The sequence below is a fragment of the Seriola dumerili genome, unplaced genomic scaffold (assembly GCF_002260705.1).
Source record: "Seriola dumerili isolate Sdu_G_001 unplaced genomic scaffold, Sdu_1.0 BDQW01000079.1, whole genome shotgun sequence".
NCBI lineage: Eukaryota > Metazoa > Chordata > Actinopteri > Carangiformes > Carangidae > Seriola > Seriola dumerili.
The window spans coordinates 2,458,015-2,479,547 of NW_019174334.1; the positions used below are offsets into that span (position 1 = coordinate 2,458,015).

The 21,533-nt window shown below is 39.4% G+C and overlaps 3 protein-coding genes across 3 annotated transcripts; 2 read left to right on the forward strand and 1 right to left on the reverse strand.

Moving 5' to 3' along the window:
* Positions 1–181: 181 nt before the first annotated feature.
* Positions 182–7,371, reverse strand: kpna1 (karyopherin subunit alpha 1). The gene is made up of 14 exons (XM_022744240.1): positions 7,315–7,371; positions 6,617–6,750; positions 6,236–6,349; positions 6,008–6,107; positions 5,689–5,783; positions 5,370–5,501; positions 5,040–5,128; positions 4,819–4,918; positions 4,467–4,630; positions 3,990–4,068; positions 3,750–3,875; positions 3,535–3,662; positions 2,973–3,148; positions 182–2,104 (listed from the first exon to the last, which is right to left on the reverse strand). Exons 2-14 carry the CDS (start codon positions 6,740–6,742, stop codon positions 1,917–1,919), a joined length of 1,617 nt encoding a protein of 538 aa, XP_022599961.1. The 5' UTR covers positions 6,743–6,750; positions 7,315–7,371; the 3' UTR covers positions 182–1,916.
* A 1,867-nt stretch (positions 7,372–9,238) lies between these two features.
* On the forward strand, positions 9,239–9,736 carry LOC111221039 (nanos homolog 1-like). The gene has a single exon (XM_022744364.1). It carries the CDS (start codon positions 9,239–9,241, stop codon positions 9,734–9,736), a length of 498 nt encoding a protein of 165 aa, XP_022600085.1.
* Positions 9,737–10,502: 766 nt separating this feature from the next.
* On the forward strand, positions 10,503–16,883 carry LOC111220933. Its single transcript, XM_022744228.1, has 7 exons — positions 10,503–10,602; positions 10,735–10,879; positions 10,994–11,107; positions 11,454–11,598; positions 11,754–11,902; positions 16,264–16,403; positions 16,732–16,883. Exons 1-7 carry the CDS (start codon positions 10,503–10,505, stop codon positions 16,881–16,883), a joined length of 945 nt encoding a protein of 314 aa, XP_022599949.1.
* The last annotated feature ends 4,650 nt before the right edge of the window (positions 16,884–21,533 follow it).

The following is a 21,533-nucleotide window of genomic DNA, read 5'->3' on the forward strand; positions in this document are numbered from 1 at the left end:
TGAAACTGTTCCACCTTCATTTGCTGTTTTTCTTAGTCATGAATTTGTCAGTATATTGTGACATCTACAATAAAAATAATAGGTTGCCGCCTTACACAGAAGGTTAAAGTACTACCATTCCATGGCAATAAACGGATCCTCAATCTGAGTCCTAATTATAGTGAAACAGATTCACTTAAAGTATGGTTCATGAAACGGCTTTTATGCAAATGGCATAACAGGACAGTTGCACAAACAATACAACAAACAGTAATGTACATGTAGAGCTGGTCATCTCTTGCAGAGATTTCGACAAAAAGTAAGCAATGTAAAGAGGACTTAGTAAACAAACATTCAGTTTAGCTAACTAAGATGATCACCAGTATTTTCAAGTTTTAATCTGGATTTTCGTTGAAATTATCTGGAAGGATTTTCTGTAGAATAAGGATTATGGCACCATCAGCAACATGACAGATGCTAACCTAAACAGCCAATTTTCCAAAGAGGGTTTGATTTACTTCTTGTTCTTAGTTCTTGTAGCTTTGCTGAGGCAGTATGATCTACTGATTAGTGTGCTAACAGTTTCAGTCCACAATCTGCTTGAGTCCCTCTGTAGGAAGGGTAAACAGTGAAGTACATTGTAATCCTTGTTACACCAAGAAGGGGACCGAGGATACAGATCACACCTCAACACCTCGCTTCCTGAGGAGGGAAGAGCCGTGTCATCAACCAATTAAATAGTTAATGTAAAAACTATGGTATACTCTCAATGAGGCATCAGTCCTGAACTAAAGTGCTGCAAATGAAATGAAAGTATGGTAAAGATAATAAAAATTCCCGCTGGTCTGCTGCTGGACAGAATCCAGGGTTAAATAGTCTGTTTTGTCTTGTCCAAGTCTGTCCAATTGCCTCAGTGCGAGGGAAGACTCCAAATCCCATGGTTCCATGGGGTTATTCACATCACACCAGAGGCAGGAGGCAGTCTAAACTCTTCAGGATGGAGCCTGTGCAGGAGGAAAAGTCCCATTACTGGACAGAGGAATGCATGATATGAGAATCCAGGAGGGAACGCAAGCAGCCTGGTCTGTAACCAACAAGCTCCACCCCTCAGCGACACAGTCAGGTTCCTAATTTGTCCATCTGTGGTCACTTATCCAATGGCCGGAGAGGAGGTAATTCACCCCCTTTCTTTTTTTTTTTTTTTTTTTTTTTTTTTTTTTTGAGTCGTTTAAGTGCCTTTTGTAGAGGTCAGTTGAGTCCGAGGTTTGGGACTGGCCACGTGGCCCCACTGTGGGCAATTCAGTCCAGTGACCACAGTTAAATATGTGGTCAACGTCTCATGGTCAGTCCAGTGTTTAGGTTGGATCATTCTTCTGTGTGTGTGTGTGTGTGTGTGTGCGTGTGTGGGAGGGGGGTAAAATCACGTCCATGGTTGTCTGTCTTGCGAGTCATTAATGCTTCAATCAGACAAGCAGTGCAGTCCTGAAACTCCCACTGACTCAGAGATAGGGATCGCCAATCCTACGGGAACACGGAGAAGTGCTTTTCATTTGGGATGATCTGAGGAGGAATTCCAAAAAAGTAAGACGAGGGTGGTGTTACAGCGAAAATCTGCTAGTAGGAGATGCTGGGGCCTGAGCAGGTAGGAGGGCTCCAGGTGCTGAGGAATTAGGCGCAGAGGTGAGCTCAGCGCAAGACAGAATGATGAGTGAAACCTTCACGAACTGGCTGACAAGACTGCGGAACTTGACCCACGTTGGACGTACGCGCACACACACGTGCTCCTGTAATGTTACATTTTTCATAATCATGATAATGATTAAAATCAATCGCCGAGGGTCGTCGTCGCCCTTGATCATGGCAGTGGGCAGAGAGCGAGAGAAATGAGCAGAGGTGAGGATGAAGGTGGAGCACAGGGGGAGAGGGAGGATTCAGCATTATAGCTGGAAGCCCTCCATCGGGGCCTCGCACTGCTGGAAGAGGAACTGCTGCTGCTGCAGGTCGACGGCCGGAGCCAGAGACGGGTCCTCGTCTTCAGTGTTGAAGTAGCGTTCGATCAGGTCGAAGGCTTTCTGGTAGATTTCCTGGTTCTCGTGCCCCTGCAGGAACTCCAGCTTGTCCAGGCCTGAGAAAAAGAGAGGAAGCATTAATCAACTGACAAATAATTCATTTCCAACTATTGAAATCAATTGCTTAAGTAATTTATCAACCAAATCTGCCTAGCGGTGCAACAATTAGTTAATTAATTGGCATCTATTTTGTTAGTTATCATTTTCAAGCAAAAATGTGTAATATATCTTGTTACAGCTTCTCAAATGTGATGATGGAGGTATTTTTCACAATTTTCTGCCAGTTTTATTAACAACACAATTATTAGTTAATGAAAGCAATAATAGATTAGTCCATAATGAAAATAATCCTTAATTGCAACCCTAAGACTGTCAACCATTCTCTGGTCACCTTCACCTTTTTCAATTTGCTGATTTTTTCTATTTTATATTACTATAAATTCAACATAGTTGGGATTTGGACTGTCCCTTTTTGCTTTTGTTCTTTATTTTTTACTAAATAAAATAAATAAATATATATATATTAAAAAAAAAATACTCATTGGTATCAGTCTTAGATAAGCGGAGTATACAACAATACATGCTAACACCATAAGCTCCATTATTGTATGCATTTTTTGCTAGATCTCCATCTTAACGGTATGCTAATGGGGTCTTTTTCTAATGAATTATATTATTGTAACTGCGGATAACAAACTGGTCAACCATGTGTCTTTGGTTTGTTCATGTCAACTGCATCACACGCTATAGTGCATAAATATTTCCTAAATAAAATTATTTGGTCCATTACTTGATGAGCAGCTGAGACATTTAGGCAATTATTTACTACTTAGTAGGTGTTTAGGGCTTTTTTAAAATTTTTTATAAAACCTCACAGTTTGCACCTTCTAATTAAAATTGTTAATTGAACATATAAACACCAACCGTAGGCCTCTTCGATGAGTGCACAGTAGGGGTTGATTCCTCCTCCTCTCTTGGCCTCCAGTTCTCCCAGTCGCAAGATGTTCTCTAGGCCGTTTAGAGCCACCTGAACTATTTTGGAGTCCATAAGTGTGAGCAGGTCACACAATGGTTTTATGCAGCCCAGCTCCACTAAGTGCCTGCAGGGGGCGGCACACACATGAACTCAGCACTCATCAAACATGATAAGGAATCCACACATCCTGCATCGATTAAACTACACCACAGTCATTACACCAGCTGAAGGAATGTCTATGACAACCTCCTATGTCACAAGATGAAAAACATTCTGATTAATAACAACAGCTCATTTCCTTTAGATTACCATTTTGCAATCAGCCAGTCTTGAAATACAAACCTAACAAACCCATAATCTTTCTTGATATTAAGTGGTACACCTGTATAAATTAATTCCAAATGAAGGTTTCAGAACTCTCATAATATTAGGGACATACTGTACATTAGCTGCTGGCAACAGAGGCTGCATATACTGTACAGGTTTGTTAAAATGCATCAGTGTTCTTACCTGATTTGCTCTGCAGAGCCCCCCGAGGTGGCATTGGTAATGGCCCACGCTGCCTCCTTCCTTGTGCGAAACTCTGCTACTTGCAGAATAGTGATGAGAGGAGGCAGCAGACCGGCATCTATCACCATCTACAAAGAGAGAAAAAAGAGTGATTACAATGCTCGAGTCCGCAAGTCAACACACGCCCGGTTAGCCTGAGGCACACGCACACAGACCTGTATTTGTGCTCGGTTTCCTGCAGTGATGTTGGAGATAGTCCAGCAGGCTTCCTTCTTGATGGACTCCTTGGGGCTGCTCAGGAGGTGATGTAGGGACTGCAGCGCCGAGCAGTTCAGGATCACCTACAGAATAACAAACGCAAATTACAATCAGAGTTAGAAATATTCACTTGTCAGTATCCGGTTACTTTTTGCATAAGTAGTATAACTTCATTTGTGTCGACATGTTGCTTTTACCTGTGTCTGCAGATCATCTCCAGTCACTATGTTCCCAACAGCTCGCAATGCAGGGGATACCACCTTATAATCAGAATGCCTGGAAGAAAGCGGATTTATAGTGTCAGATTGCTCTGATCTTCTTTATATAAGTTTGAAACTATTGACATGAAAAAAAAAATATTTGTCCTCCAGTTTCCAGATGTTAGCAATAACTGTTGAGTCACACTTTCTGTTGTTTTCACATGGAAATACTACTGGGACAACTTCTGCAGTTTGCCACAGCTGGTAATGAATTACTCAAAACTGAATAATGTCCGGGAATATTCACAACACACCCACATCTGGTCTGTCACACCCAATGTAGTGGTGACAAACGGTGCACATAGGAGACTCTGAGGGAAACACATAGCACTAGCGTGTTATCGGCCTGTCGTGCCTGTTTTCCACAGTCAAACCAGAAACCTACATGTGTCTCCAACAAAACTAAAGCCTTACATCAGTAATTCCACCAGCCTGCGACAAACTCCTGAGTCAATAACAGCCTGGATTTTGTCATTGGGGCCATCAGATAGGTAGGAAAGCGCCCAGCATGCGTCAGCCAGGATGTCTGTGTCGTTGACGAACAGCAGCCAAGACAGTACACTGAGACATGGGGACACCTGAGAGAAAAACATGGCACAAAAAAAACATGGTGGGCAGGCTCATTTTGGTGTTAACGTCAGGGGGAGCAAATGTTTTCCAGTTTAGATATAAGCACCTTATGACCTTGGAAAGCGAGATATGATGTACTTTAGCAATGTGAGAGGTGTGCTGTTGCCATGGTGATATGTTTATCTTGGCAAATTACCTTAGTGAAGTCTGGGGGTGGGTTCTTCCCTCTGCATAGGTTTGAGAGCGCCCACACCGCGTTCCTCATCATTGTTAGACGATTCTGTTTGGCCAATAACCTGCAAGAGGAGTTTTGCCAAACATGTTTTACCAAGGACAGAGGATCAAAGGTGTTCTTTATTTTCAAGTGTAACAAGAAGATTTTGAAGGAAGATAATGTGACACCGAGTTCCTACTTACTGCACCAGGGAAGGCAGAATGTTGCAGTCTATGACAAAGTCTCTGCATTCTGTGCTATCTCCTGCTATGTTTCCCAAGGCCCACACTGCCTGAAGGGCACAGCAATAATTCAGGTTATACAATAAATAATATCACAATATATTCAATTACAGGTTTTAGGATAACAGACTTGCAAAATGTTAATGATATAAAATGTTTTAAATCATCATCACTATGTTTTATTCAACCTAATAAGCCAAGCTGAATATTTATAGCAGCATCCAGACTGGCACATTATTATGTAAAAACAGCTAAGAGACATTTTAGTGACTTTCAGTGAACACTTCTTACTTGTTCCTGTACGTCTTCAAAGTCCGAGCTGAGCATCTCTATGAATATGGGCACAGCTCCTGCCTGGATGACCACCCGTGTCTGATGGGATGTACCTGATGCAATGTTGGTCAACACCCATGCAGCCTCAAACTAAAACAATATTCAAAATAAATAAGAAACTATATTAATTTAAGACCTTGTGTTGGTTTAACTGTCAAATTACACATACTACATGCAGTGTTTGAAATTCATTATTAGGACATTAGGAAGAACACTTTACAAACAAGGATAAGAAACTGCAAGAAGCTGAATGCCCCCTCAGATTAAAGAAATGTACCTGCAATGTGCAGTTTTCTCTCCTCTTCAGGAACTCAACAAACCGCTCCACTACCCCTGGAGTGGCAATGACTTCATCAATAGGTGGGTTTGGTTCTGTGTGAAACATACGAGTACAGGTTGACAATATGGAAAAAAATCATATTGTGAATTCCTATCACACAGTCTCTTGATATCTTGATATCAATAGATGAAAATGTTTACTTAAGTATTCAAAATTGTAATTTTTTCATATTGAAGGCATTAAATTATCATCTAGTCCTAGTGAACAGAGGTGAAAAGAACTCATGGCAAATAATAATCATCTCCAGCAACCTTACCTTTAGAGAGGAGTTTCCTAAAGCGCTGAGTGCCTATTAGCTGCTGCTCAGGCGAACTGGAGAAGATCATTTGAGTCATATCTTCAGAGATCACCCCACCCTGTGCAGCATTGGAGATTAAAGAGAGATTTGATCAAACACAAATGAAATACTGCCACATCTGACTTTAAACATTATGCTAAACTTTAATATAAAAAAAATGATTTTATTCAATGTTTTTCTTCTCACCATGAGTGGGTCCATGTTGTTAGCCTGGGACTCCAGGTAGCCGCTATCGGCCATCCCATCGTCCTCCAGGGGGCCATCATCCTCAACTGTGGCAACATTCCTCCTCTTAAACAGCTGGAATACAGTAGTATTTAAATGAGTTATTTTGATCTTATTTGGCACAATTCTTCTTCACAACTGCAGTGTTAGAAAAAAAATAGCATGGTGTCAAGTTTTCTTCCTGACATTAGCAACATTGACAGGAAACAAACTTAGACCCCTTAAGATTGTTTATGTTTGATGGAGGTCTGTTAAGAGTGGTCACAGTGTCCTTTATTTGATTCGTTTGAGAACAATTCTACCTATTAGGAGGACGACGTTACTTGTCTACACTTTGCTCACCTGTTCGTCCTTCTTCTGTTTGCGGAGCTGTAGGCCTTCCTCTTCCCTCCTTCTTCTCATTTCATCTGTGTTGAGAGACTTGTTCTTGTAGCTCTTAAGTCGTGCATTGTCCTTACCTTGACTCATTGTGTAGCCTTGGAATATGCAGAAATATACATGTAAATATTACTCGGACAGCCTTGTAAACAATCACTTACTAAAGCTGCTAAGTTGATATCGAAATTCAAACTGTATTTTAAATAGCTAACTAAACAGGAGATAATTCCTCTTAACAAACATTGTACATCAAATGGGGGCATCTAAGGATACTAGCTAGCTGGTTAGCTTTATGTATATTGACACTGCGTAATTAATAAGCTACCAAACATATCTTTATCAAATGACCCGGTGTGGTGCTTCCTTTTACGATCCACTGATCACCAAAGCACAGAACAATATTAATTACACGGGAAGGCTACACTTAGCTCAGCTAGCTAATGTCATAGCCGTTGTTAGCACAATCTACAACCGAAAGCTAGCTAGCTAGAAGTGGCTAGCCCATTTAGCTAACGTTAGCTCTGAAATCCAACGTTAACGTTAGCTCGTGCGACATCCCAAAGTTTTCCAAACGTTGTCGAAATTGAGAATTAAATTAGCGTCTGATTATAAAGTGTTTTCACACAAAGACTGCCAAATATTAGTAATTATTATTATCTGACCTGTCAAATCGGGCTCTGTAATCCCCTTCTTTGCTAGGCCACCGTTCTTACAGCCGTCGCCGGTATGCTACTGCGCATGCGGGATGTTCAATTCACCACCACCACCACCCCCCCGCAACTCCCCCGCACTTACTTACACTCCACCCCACCTACGCGACGCTAATGCCCTGTAAATAACCATAGACTGCATGTAAACAACTAGAAAACCAACCTCCANGGCGGGTTCAATTCACCACCACCACCACCACCCCCCCGCAACTCCCCCGCACTTACTTACACTCCACCCCACCTACGCGACGCTAATGCCCTGTAAATAACCATAGACTGCATGTAAACAACTAGAAAACCAACCTCCACCATTAATATAAAATAGACTGTACGCTTGTTGTAAATATGTAATACGTAGTCAACAGATACGATACATATTCATAATGTTCTTATATTATTTAGTTTAGCTGGCTGGCTGCAGACTTTATTTCAAGCCACAATATCTAAACAAGCACATCAAGCAGCTTCGATAGCGACACGATCGGGGGAATAAAACTATACATTCAAAACGCCACCGTGCCAACTTCAAGGTAGACTGAATGCATCCGTCGGCCCCTCAGTTCTGTGAAAAAGCCGGCTTATAGGTGCAGGTGTGAGACTGTGTGTCGCTGTAACAATGATGCTGTTTTTAAGTGGAGCACAGACGCCCCGGCGCCAGCGGTCATTAGATGTTAAATAACACACACAAACACATACAAACACACACACACACACACACTCAACCACCTAGGTTACCCCCTACCCACAATCATCATCATATTATTCCTGTAACACCAGAATAACACCTTATACCCCCTTTTTCCATCATCATCATTATCCATATTATTGTAAACAATTTACAAACTTATTCACAACAAACATAACAAGGAGACGTTTCATTATTTTGCCGGGGAAAACGAATGGTTTACATGTAAATGTAAACAAAAGGAAAATAATGTAACAACAAATGTTATTAATCATCATCATATCATCTTCTCCTCGATGATCCATATTCTTGAGAACAAATGTTCCAAACATCAACAGCAAGCGGATAGCCCAAAGAAAGATGATACAGGAGCAGTAAAAAAACAAACAAACAAAGGTAATATAAACACACCAAATCTTTAGATTTACATTAAAATTAGCGCACATAAAAACAAATAGCCTTCATTTTCTTCCTTGTGATATATTAACTTTTTCTTTTTTTTTTTTTTTTTACTCAGTTTAACTCCTCCGTTGTTTGAGTTGCACATTTGTGTTGGAGAGGGGGTGATGGCAGGTGACTATTGACACTCTGTCTGACCCTTCAGCACTTAAAGCATGACAGGTGCACTGTCTGCAAAATTGGAAACAGTAGACTCCACTATTCAACCACCTAGGTTACCCCCTATACCCACTTATTCGTCATTTCATTGTGCTGTACATGATCATTTAAGAGCTTTTTTTTCAAGAGTTTAAGAGCTGGTAAGAATAAATGGTTTTGATCCACCCATGAAATAGTGTCATAGCATTCTTTACATTGACATATAAAATTAGTGAAAATCAATATTTAGTTGTTTGTGTTGTGACTCATATGAGTTCACATTGGACTTTGTTTGTCTTCCTGTTTGAATGTGATCAAATAGTCTAAATGATGTATTATAAATCTATGGGAGCTGTTGTTTTTGTTTTCATGAAAGTTCTTATAGAGGTCCTGACACTTTCCAGCCGTGTCAAGCCTCTGAGATGAAAGGAAACCATCCAAACTGCACAATAGGATTTTTTTTTCTTCCTCCAAACACCTGCCATCAGTCTGCCTATTGGAAAAAACATTGTTGCACTTTAAAGCCATTTCAGACCTCTACAAATATGAGACGCTACTACACACGCACAAATTTGGTGCGATTGCTCTCTAAAAATGTCAACAATGCAAAGACAAGTCGGGGTCCAGGGCTCCCTCCTCGCTGATGGGGACTGCTTCGATATGTGGCACGACTACATGAAGCTGGGCAGGCTGCTGGAGAGGCTGTGCCGCGGGCGTGAGGAGGACCACAGAGACGCCGAGGGCCCAAAGAAGGACCAGGCCGCGCCGTGGAGCCACATCCAAGTCTCATCCCGGCAGGAGGAGTACAAACACTCCACAGAGAGCAGCTCGGCCAGCAGCCTGTCTGACACCAGCTGCAGCGGGACTTCCTCAGTCTGCTGCCGCTTCTGCAAGCAGAACGGAGAGTCTCCGATGGTGTACCGCTCACACAAGCTGAAATCCGACGAAGGGAGAGTCACCTGCCCCATCCTTCGGAACTACACCTGTCCCATCTGTGACGCCACCGGGGACTACGCTCACACACGCAGGTACTGCCCGCAGGCGCAGCGGCGCGAGGCTGCGAGGATGCTGCGAAGGGGCACGTTCTGGTAAGCTGCTGCTGATGGACACTGAAAGACTGAGGACACTGAAAAGACTGTAAATAATTACCAAAAAAAAAAAAAAAGAAAAGTTTTTGGCCATGTGTTCATGTGCGCACAGACTGTTTCAGGTATAGAAATGTGCAGCTTGGAGTGAGATGTTTCATGTTTGGAGCTTCCCTATGTTTTGTAAATATTTGGATTGTAAATTTTCTGAAGTTTTCTAATGCGACGTCTATGTTGCAACAGACTTGGCTGCACTTGTTGGACACTAATTTTGCTAATAAAACCTGATTCTACTGAAGCCTGATTCCGTTTTTTTTTTGAAATACCAATATTGTTGTGCACAATTTTGAGGTACTTGTACTTTACTTGCTGGATTGGATATGAACTCAGTTACGAAGCAGGAAGTTTCTTCATCTCAGCTGATAGGATTTTTTTTCCTTTTCATTCAGTCCATGGTTTGAAAACAAAGGGCACACGAAGCAGATCTCTTAATGCTGATGATATACATTTCAAACACGTACACGTGCTGAAGGGTCATAAAGGCTTGGCTCTTACACAACCTGCCTTTTATGAAATAAAAAGCTCCTCCTCGACAGCTGTCTTTGTGTTGCATTTTCCCTGCTTTCATCCACGATCAACGGTCTGTCTTTATTCATGTTAATATCGGTGCCATTTGGTCTTAAGACTGAGTTATCATCAAGGTCTGCTTCTTACATTATAATGTGCTTTGACTTATAATCCTTGTGCTTTTTAGATAAGTCAACTTAGCCACAATGGCAAAACATAACATTAGCCTTCTGATTGCCATGGTGCTGGCTTTGATTTTCTTCATTATTACCATGGTGTTCAACGTTCTGGCAGGCCCGGGAATATGTAAGTCCAAGTTTTGATGCTTTATATATTATTTTGTTATGTATAAAATTTAAATTCAATGTAATTATTTATTGTACCCTCCCCCCCCCACGAGCCCCCCGCACACAGAGCACAACAGCACAACACACACAGATCCATTTTTGTCGACCACTGGTAATGTTTCGGATGAGTTTGAAACCGAGATCACGCCAGCAGGATGGACCTTCGCCATTTGGTCAATCATTTACACCTTTCTGGCTTTAGTGTTGCTCTACCTCTTCTCCGGCATCTTTCGGAAGTAAGAACCTGCCTAAATTGAAAGTTTTTCATCTTTTCAAAAACAATCAAAGGTTATCTTTCTCTCCTGCACTCTACCTGGCATGTTGAAGTGTACTGTGATTTCTTTCTCTAGGAACGTCTATGGTTACGTCTACTGCAGCCCTGCTGTTTTGCCACACGGATTTTACGTGGCTTGGTGCTTGAACCTGGGCTTCAACACTGGATGGTTGTTCCTGTGGGACAGAAAGTGAGATAACACCTTTTTCTTCATTTTCAACTGAAATCAGTCTGCAATTTATTTCACAGTGTTGAGAAACCATCTTCATTTATATTGTTACAGGTAAACAATCGGTATTGGTAGCACATCTTTAACGGAAAACAACAGTGTCCAGTGCAGATAGTAGACACATGCATTGGACTTTAAGGTGGATTTGGAGTCCTATGTTGTACAGATTGTCGTGTAGATAAAATTGACCTGGCTTGATTGAAAAAAAAGCAGGATATCCACACAAGAAACGCTTTTATTTTTTACTTTATTTCAACTGATCACCGTGATTAAACATACTTTTTTCTATCTGTCATCTCCATCAAAGGTTGATTCCTGCTGCCCTGGCTTTCCTCATCCTGATCGCCTTGACTAACTACATCATGATATTCTTCTCCTGCTTTGGTCTCCATAACTACGGAGCCTGGCTCAACAAATACCACCAAGCAGACCTGTGGCTCCACCGTGTCTTGGTGAGAAGTGCAGCTCAATTTCAAGTTTATTCTTATCTGCTACCTCCCAGCAGCATCTTTTGCGCCAACTTTTTTTTTTAACTAATGTTTTTCTTTTAAAGACATATCTGCCTCCGTCTCAGCATCTAAGTCTTTTCTGTTGTCCTGTATTGCAGATTCAAAATGGAGTTGCCATCTATGCAACATGGACAACCATCGCATCCCTCGTGAACCTGGCTGTTGTGCTGAAATACAATGCAAACATGTCCCAGGCGGACGCCGCCACTGTCTCTCTCGCTGTTCTGGCTGTAGTGTTATTTGTGTGGTAAGGGCAAAACAAAGGAAAATCATTTCAAATTTATAAATAAAAAGTAGAAAACATATTTCTGTAGCAAATGTATCGTCTCTCTCTCACAGGTTTATGCTGGAAAACTCTGTCCTCGACAAACACGTGAGGTTCATTTTCACCATTTACCCTGTTGTGATCTGGGCGCTGACGGGGGTAGTCATGAAAAACACTGCAGCTTCTTCTCGTAATAATATCTTCACTGGTGAGGAACTAAAAAAAAAAAAAAAAAAAATCTTAATCTTAATCACATCACTTGAATGTTTCATACATTTTTCTATTAATTTTCCCCTCAACTACTGCAGAGACATACTGTATTTGCAAAAGCCGAGATATAATATAATGTTTTTCTTCCACTATAGATGCCCTGTTGGCTGTAGCCTGTTTTTTTTGTAGCGCACGGGTATTTTTGGTCACCTGGAAGCAAATCAAACAGCCATTTTACAAAGACTTCAACCTCGAGGTCCTGTCTCCGATGGAGGTCGCTGAGAAGCAGAAGAAGATATTTAAGTGATGCTGAGTGAATATTTTTCTCTGATGAACCTTGGTGTTAGAGCCATTGTTGTCTCTGTATGAGATCTACTTCTAAATGCTTTGTGTATGTTGTAATTGATGACTTTTGTTTTGCGTTGGGAGACACTGCTGACACAGGATGAAGCTTCAAAACATAAAGGCGATGTGAAATTAAAAGATGCTGAAGCTGTCAATACGTCGTATACTCATCCTGTGCTCTGACATCCCTGACAGACACAATTCATGATGCACTTCACCGTTATTTTTCATACAAATGTGAATACAATTGTGTGTCTTTGTGGAGTGATTATAGAGATAATGAACTGTTTCATTAAACAGTACAAGAAACATCCCTGTAGATATAGAGTCTGGATGATGGATGACGGTACTGATCATTCTGCATATCATAAAATCAGGACTACTTTGTGTTGCTACTCTTCTGCCTCCGCTGCTTGTTGAACCACATTGTCTTTCCATGTAATTGCACTGTACTTCCTGTCAGATTTTTATGCGCTTTATTGCTCCATCCTTAGCCTTGTAATAATGTTCCTGTCAGTGTTTGGTACCTGCTTTTCCATTCCCAACATCCCTCTTCTTCTTTCTCTCTCCTTTGCCAATTGTAATTATTACATTTACGGTATCTCTTAATCAGATTATACTTACATATCACCCAGTTGCAATGATATCTTCACTGGTAAGACAAAGATAGTTCAATACGAATGATACAGCTTTACAGCTATGTTTTGTTTCAAAATGAACTATCATCCATTTATTGCCAATATTCCTCTTTAACCTTGACTGACTGCTCTCTGGACCTTTTATGGCTTTTTTCTAACATTGCTTGCTAACACAACTCATTAGGCTCTGATACGGAGACTATTACAACACCTTACAGTATAGACTCTATATTTTAAACATTTGCCAGAATTTATTTTCTATCAAATGCCAACGTATCTTGCAATTATTACTTTGGGTGAAAAAGCTAAAAGTTGAAGATGAAACACAGTAAAAAAAAAAAAATGGTGGCTCAGGACTTTTTCTGTTGAAAACGAAACAAAGAAAATTTTCAGTTTTCATAAACTTTCCACATGTTCACAATTCACAAAAAATTTAAGTGCAAAAGTCGGCAAGAGTTTCACAGTTTAGGAGCCAAACCATTTATGAAAAAGACATAACGTGGTGTGATTGTCTGTATGGCCTCTGTATTTACTGCATAGGACTGAGTATTATCACTTGCCCTGCTCCTCGGGAAGGTCAAAGGTCAGGTTCTAATACAGGTCAGGCTCAGGGATACTTAAAAACATTCTAAGAATTTTCTCATTCAGTACAAACTACTGAGATGAACCAAATGAAACTAAGTACTAGGCTCTATAATGGTTTCTATTTTCTATAAACTGAAAGTCTGGATGTCTCACTGTGGTAGTTCTTTACCAAATATGTAGACTAAAAAAATTAAATACATTTACCAAAATAAAATATTGTATTAATTTAGAAGCAACATATATGAATGATTTCCTAATTGTGGCATGTATGTGGGAAAATATTGACAGTTTGTCTTTTATGATCCACTGCACCGAGGCAACAATGTATACAAGATAAGAGACGCACGTGACGCTTTGTGAGGTGGTAAACTTTCCTCTTACACAACCAGCTATTCTATAAAATAGGCAGTCCTCAGTCACACTCACTCCTGGTCTTCACTCAGGGAGAAGCAAAGAAAGGTATGTGTTGTTTGCCTTTATCGTGTCTTAATCATGTGGGCACTCTTTATGTTAAGCTGGCAACCTTTTATTACCCTGAAACGCAGCGTGTTGCAGTGGCATGTGGACAGGTCTAACAAACATACTACTGTATATACAGGTAGTTTTGAAATGAGTAGTTTCCAGTCTAATTCTGTCTTTAAAATTTCAATGCTAAACATAATTCACTTAGAATGACTTTTTTTAAGTATTCCCGGTGAAAAGCTTCAGAAAAGGTTATAAGACGGCTGGTGATTCACGAAAAAGCTGTAACTTAGTGCAACTGTCTATATGGCCTCTGGATGTACTCCATAAGGTGAATGATTATCATCACTTGTATCACTGCCCCTCAGGGAGGTCAGAGGTCAGGTTCAAATGCAGGTCATCACCACTGAAGTTGAGAGGGATTAACTTGGATGTTTCAGAACTTCTTTTTCAGTACTTTTCAACATATGAAAATAACTGTGTGGTTATGTGCATGTGGCTTAACTAAAATAATCTTTTCTATTTTTGAATCGTTGCCATTTATCACAGTGGATCACAATGGGAAAACATAACTGTGGTCGTCTTGCTGCAATAGTGGTTTCTGTTGTCGGCTTTGCAATAAGCTTAGTGTTCAATGGGCTGTCAGTCGTTGGGATAGGTAAGTCAAAAACCTGTTTTTCTTTTAGATACTTGTTGTTGCTTGTAGAGGATGTTAAGTGACACTGTGAATGGGCACTGCGGGATTATTGAGAAATAACAAATATTATGTGAACATGTCATAAGCCTCTATAATCTTGCCTAATGTTTGCATTACGTCTCCCTCTAGGTCCTTATAACACCACTACAGCCAATGTGTCGGCTGTGTTTGACACCCAGATCACACCTTCAGGATGGACCTTTAACATCTGGAGCGTCATTTACATCTGGCTGACGGCCATGATTATCTACATCCTTGCGAGTCTTTGCAGAAAGTTGTGACCAAATTTTATTTTTTTTTTTACATTTTCATGTTTAAAATGTTAAAATAATGCAAAGCATTCCCAAACGGGTCAAAAAGAATAATTGTCTTTCACAAGCAGAATAATCGGGGAATATATAATACCTGTTATACCTATTGTATATATATATATTGCCTGTTTGAGATGACACATTTCAGTTGCTTTTAGAGCCACAAACAAGAATCAGTGACTAAACTGACAATTTAACACAGATCAAATGTTTGACTTTGGCTCTTTTGTCTTGTAGGAATGGTTATGGCTACGTTTACTGCAGCCCTGCAGTGCTGCCTTATGGATTCTTCATTAGCTGGTGCATCAATCTGTGTTTCAATATTGGCTGGCTGCTTGTTTGGGACAGAGGGTGAGCGTTTTGTCCACTGGAGCTTTTAAAGTGGCTCCGTTGACAGTTCCTCATAAATAAGCTCGCTGTGGTGCATATTATAGGTTTATGTCTCACTATGTTTTTACAACAACTTGTACAACTGTAGACTCCCGTATCGGCTTTTTTCAGACATTCAAATGAAAATATGTTTTTCCGCTGTTATTGTCCTTTACTAAAGAGTGATGATCGCTGCACTGGTTTTTCTCATCCTGGTCATCTGCACAAACTACTCCATGATATGCTTCATCTGCCATGGGCTTCATATTTATGGACCTTGGCTCAAGAAGTACCACAATGCAGACCTGTGGCTGCTCCGCGTGTTGGTTAGTACGATAAATGTACAGCATTTGCATCATTAAGTGTATATGCTAAGGTTTTAATCTTGCATGTGCCAGGTTATAGGAGCCTGTTTTGTTCATGTGGTTTAAATGCATAATGTTTACTAGTGATTTTCTCAATATATTAAACTAAAACACTTCTTAATACAGGTTCAAAATGGTGTAATGATATACACAACATGGACAACCATTGCAACTCTAATCAACCTGACCATTGTACTGACTTATGATGTAAAGATGTCCCCAACGGATGCTGCCACCATCTCATACTCTATTTTGGCTGTTTTGTTGTTTGTGTGGTAAGTGGTCGTAATTAATAATGCAAAATCTCAGATGTGCATGAGTGAGATTATGAAGCAATGTGTTTGTGTTGGGTGTTTCACAGGTTTATTCTGGAAAACATTGTCTTGGACAAACATGTGCGGTACATCCTTGTCATCTACCCTGTTGTGATCTGGGCTCTGGCTGGAAACCTGGACAAAAACTATGACGCCGAATCACCTACTCGCAACGGCATCTTCATTGGTAAGACACTGTAGACAGTTACATATGAATTATATGTGATAAATATTTGATAATCTCTACAGTTGGCTCATAAACAACATCATAAAAAGAGTGAATAAACACAATATTAAGGAAACCATATACTGAGTACAACCTATTGTGACTTTTCAGTAAAATAAATCCACAGTAAAGACAATCTAATTACAGCACATGTGAAAACAATGCTCACATTTCCTTTTCATCTCTAATAAATGAGGAACTATTATAATGCTAAGACTGTGCACAGCAGAAATATTGGTGACCACAAATATCTGGTAAAGGTTGTACTGACTGTATTTTCATATCTCAGCTGCGCTGTTGGCTTCAGCCTCTGCGCTGTTCATCACACGGATTGGCTTGGTGATTTGGAGACACATCAAACAGCCACTTTACGAAGATGTCAGCCCTGACGCCATGGAACCGATGGAGATTGCTAAGAAGCAGAAGAAGATATTTTGCTAAACATATTTCTTAACATTTTTATAATATAACATACTGAGGGTTCACGCCTTATGTCATAGTAAAACGTGTAATTGTTTAGCATTTTATATTGTTGATAATAATTAACAAATTTAATTTTAATGATATATAGCATGTTTTGAAATGCACTAAAGTATAACTTGCCTCATTTTGATTTACCATATTCCTCTTTAACCTTGACTGACTGACTTTTTATGGCTCTTTTCTAACATACAGATTGCTAACACAACTCATTAGGCTCTGATAACACCTTACAGAATACTCTATACTTTAAACATTCGCCAGGGTTTGTTTAATGTTTGTTTTATAATTTTCAGCAATTATGTCTAATGCTCTGTAACTGCAGTACCATTATGATTTATGTCTGTATTATTGACCGTATTATAAATTCAATCTAGTTTGAATTTAACAATGATTAACCTGTAGGGGGCAGCAACGCGAGGCGCCCTGTTTGAGTCAAGTCTGGCGAAAAATAAAGTGTAGAAGAAAAAGAACATCCTGTGAACTCTGAGCGGTTTTTTGCCCAGAGAATTGTTTTTCAGGCAGCAAGTCCACGGCGATCCAAGGCTTTGTCCACCGGTTAGACAGACGTTTATGCTACACTTTTATTACGTTTGTTATTTTTTGGTTTTAGTGGAAGATTTCTGTGGCGGAGATTGTAGGTTATCACCTGCCAAATTAGCAAAACATTAGCGATAGTGCTGCTGAGAGACTGAACTCAGGGCACATAACCGGAACATCAGAATGCGCGGGTTACTTACAAACTGTAAACAGCGGTATTGTTTTGCTAACGGTAACGTTGGTAATCAAGTGAACAAAACAACTGGCCCACCAGCCTTCACATAATTGTGTACTTATTCCTGACGTGATTTTTACAGATTGGAGTCAGATGAATGCATTCTAGGGGGAAGTTAAAAAAAAGAGGTATTGAAATCGAAATGATAGCTAGCTAGCTGCTAGCTTGACTCTCGCCGTCGGAACAGTTGTCTAACGTTATCGTCAAAAAGAAGACATAGCTGGCTGTCATAAATGGAGACAAAGTACCCTACCTTGGTGAGTTAGAGGCTTCTTTTTGTGTGTACATATGTCTGTTGTGCTCCAGAAAACGGAGGACCGAACAAACATGTAACAATAGCCAAAAGACGAGAGAGGGGGCTGACCCCACTTGAGCAAACGTTGAACCTCACTCGGTTATCCCAGCTTTTTAAACAGCTAAAATAGTATCCGACTGTAAATGCTACCTCCGTGAAGGTTATAATGTAATGTTTTGTGTTGTTTTAGAGATGAGTTGATTCAACTTCACGGTTATTGTGCAAGCCGTGGTCTGGGATTATGTTACATTACAATATGTTATACTCGGGTTGGGGGGTTGTCCATAATTCAGTTTTCCTTTACCAGTCGCCATAATTTTGTACTTTTGGGTAAAATGGCGAGATACATTTTTGGACAAAGTAACGAAGAAGTGGTTGCACAACTATCAAAATTGATAGAAAACATCGCAAATTAAACACATGGAAAAATAACATATAAAGTTAAAGGTAGAATTTCATTGTATGAAATGGCTAAATTATGTTAACCCATAATGATGAGCTGCGTCCTACTGTCTTTTTTTGGAGGTGGGGGCATTAATTTCCTTCAATATATTTAATCTTATATGTAAAGTATATTCAAATTATAGAATATTTTTTAAAAGAAGAAGGGCTGCTGTGTTAGGGAATAAACTACAGTAATTTTAGCTCCGTGTACCTAATTGCATAGAATAGCCTAGGGCATAATATTCAAGTGATGTTGTTTACCAGTTTGCTTTTTCCCAGTAATTTGCAATGTAACCAAATTACAATAGTCACAATTAAAACATGGGGCTAATTTTCTATGTACTTGCTGTCTGTTCACAGAGGAGACCAAAGAGGAAGCTCTGCTACCTTACAAACAAAGAAAGGTACATTTGAACATGTTGTTTCAAAGGGAATGTCTTGCAGTTTTATAACTTAAAATAGTTTCAGTGTTCATGTGCTCTGTGTTTTACTAAAGACAGAAACTAGATAGTTGACAATTGGGATTTGCATCTTACCCACCTCAAATATAATAATTACAAACTGGAGATTATAGTTTTAAATAATGTTTTATCTCACTTTATTTCAACTGTTACAGCTATTTTAACTTTGACATTTGTGTTTTCAGTGTGACTAAACAATGGCAAGGAACACTGACATTGGGAGATGTTGATAAGATGTTTGATGACTTGGGTGAGTTGAGTATGTCATTCATTTGCTTAGTTAGCGTTGCATTTTTATTGTGTTAACCTATACTGTACTATTCTTTTCAGATTCTTGCTCAGAGGATGACCTCTTTGCCCCTTCTCTTACGCTCCAAACCTCTGATTGTGAGACAAACCAGAGTGAGAGAGAGGCTTCACCAGTCCCACAGGAGGCACCCCTAACCAAAAAACCTCCAATATGCCAGATGGTAATGTCAGGTGTTCTTCTGCCAATACATATAATATAATAATTTACATATAAATAGTCAAAAAGCATCCTGTTTTGACATAAAGGAATTTTATCTTAATATCCGCTGGGCTTTCTGAATGTATATAGCCACAATGTGCCTGAGTGCAGCAGCTCAATTAATGACATATACAGTTTCCACTTTCTGATTATGTACTTGTTGTTAGACCCAGCAACTCTTATATGTCCTCATGGACTTAATCTTAAATGAGACTAGATTTAATACTTTTAGAAGTGCTGAGCCATTGAATGTATGTTTTGTAATTCTAGGGTCCTAAGGGAGATGTCCTGCTTCCTGCAACAGTGTCACCCAGTCCTAACCTGGACATTGGTAAAATACTTTTATTCAAACTCTTTCTAAATGTACATATTAAATGTGTTAAATGTTTTTCTTGTTTAAGGCTGGTCCTTTTTTCTTGTTTCAGATTTGGACATCCCGTTCGACGTGCACGGACCTGTGAAGACATCCAGCCCTATTGAAGATAATGCGGTTGTAGAAAGTTTAGAAGAGGAAGGCAATGAAAAAAAGCAAGTTGAGCCCCCAATCTTCTTTGACTGTGAAGATGATATAAAGGAAGACGCCAAAACCCAGAAACCCCAGTCCGATGGGCACATTAAAGAGGAGTAAGAAATACATTCACTTCTGTAATGTAGGAAATGTGTAAAACGTAGGATTCTTGTGTCAGCGCTAACATTGTGAGTCAGCATATTTTTTTTTCCTCATTAATCCTTCTGTCAGTAATAATTCTCATTTCCTTTAGAAGTGATGACTGTGAGTTGGTGTCTCCTCCAAGCGCGATTACTTTTAGCAAATCCATGATGTCCAGTCACAAAAACAAGCTGCAGGGTTCATGGTACGGGCTTCTTCGTTCTCAAAATAATGATTAGTTTGCTGCAAGCGCTTCATTGGTATCTGATATTGAATCAATGAGCATATGTATATTTATTTTTTTATTTTTCTCTGCAGCAAAGAGAGTCAACCAGTCAGAGAAAAAACACACAAAAAAACTCAAACACCTGTCATGGAGGGCAAAAGAAAAACCGCAAGGTAAGAAGTGATGACTTTTAATGTATAGTTAGTTATTGTGCACTTTTACTTTGGTCCAGTGACCTTACACTACTGGATATTTAAAGTAACAGTATCTTCATTTGAGAATTTATTAACTGGAAGCAAGATTTACTATTTGCATACATTGCACTGGCCAATCTCTGAGTGGCCAGTCCAACTGCCACTAGTAACAGACAGTAAATAGATTTGTAAATTTTGACCTCCCCAGAATTTCTCAATTTAAGAGTTGTAACAAAGAAATGTGTTGTGTTAGAATATATTACAGTGGGAATACAAGAATAATATAATTCAAGTATAATTAGAGTCTAATATAACAGTAACTTAACTAGACAATGACATCATTATGATCATGAATAACTGTAAATTAAAATAACAGCAAAAGTGTGATAATAAATCGAGTCAAAAAATATTTATTTCTCATTACTTACTTTACTTTTGCAATTTAAAAAAAAAAAAAAAAAAAAAAAAAAAAAAAAAAAAAATGGAGAATGAAGAATGTAATCCCTGAAAAAAGTCACACATTGTTTCATGCAGCAGTTAAATATGCTGTGCAATTTCTAATNCGCGATTACTTTTAGCAAATCCATGATGTCCAGTCACAAAAACAAGCTGCAGGGTTCATGGTACGGGCTTCTTCGTTCTCAAAATAATGATTAGTTTGCTGCAAGCGCTTCATTGGTATCTGATATTGAATCAATGAGCATATGTTTATTTATTTTTTCATTTTTCTCTGCAGCAAAGAGAGTCAACCAGTCAGAGAAAAAACACACAAAAAAACTCAAACACCTGTCATGGAGGGCAAAAGAAAAACCGCAAGGTAAGAAGTGATGACTTTTAATGTATAGTTAGTTATTGTGCACTTTTACTTTGGTCCAGTGACCTTACACTACTGGATATTTAAAGTAACAGTATCTTCATTTGAGAATTTATTAACTGGAAGCAAGATTTACTATTTGCATACATTGCACTGGCCAATCTCTGAGTGGTCAGTCCAACTGCCACTAGTAACAGACAGTAAATAAATTTGTAAATTTTGACCTCCCCAGAATTTCTCAATTT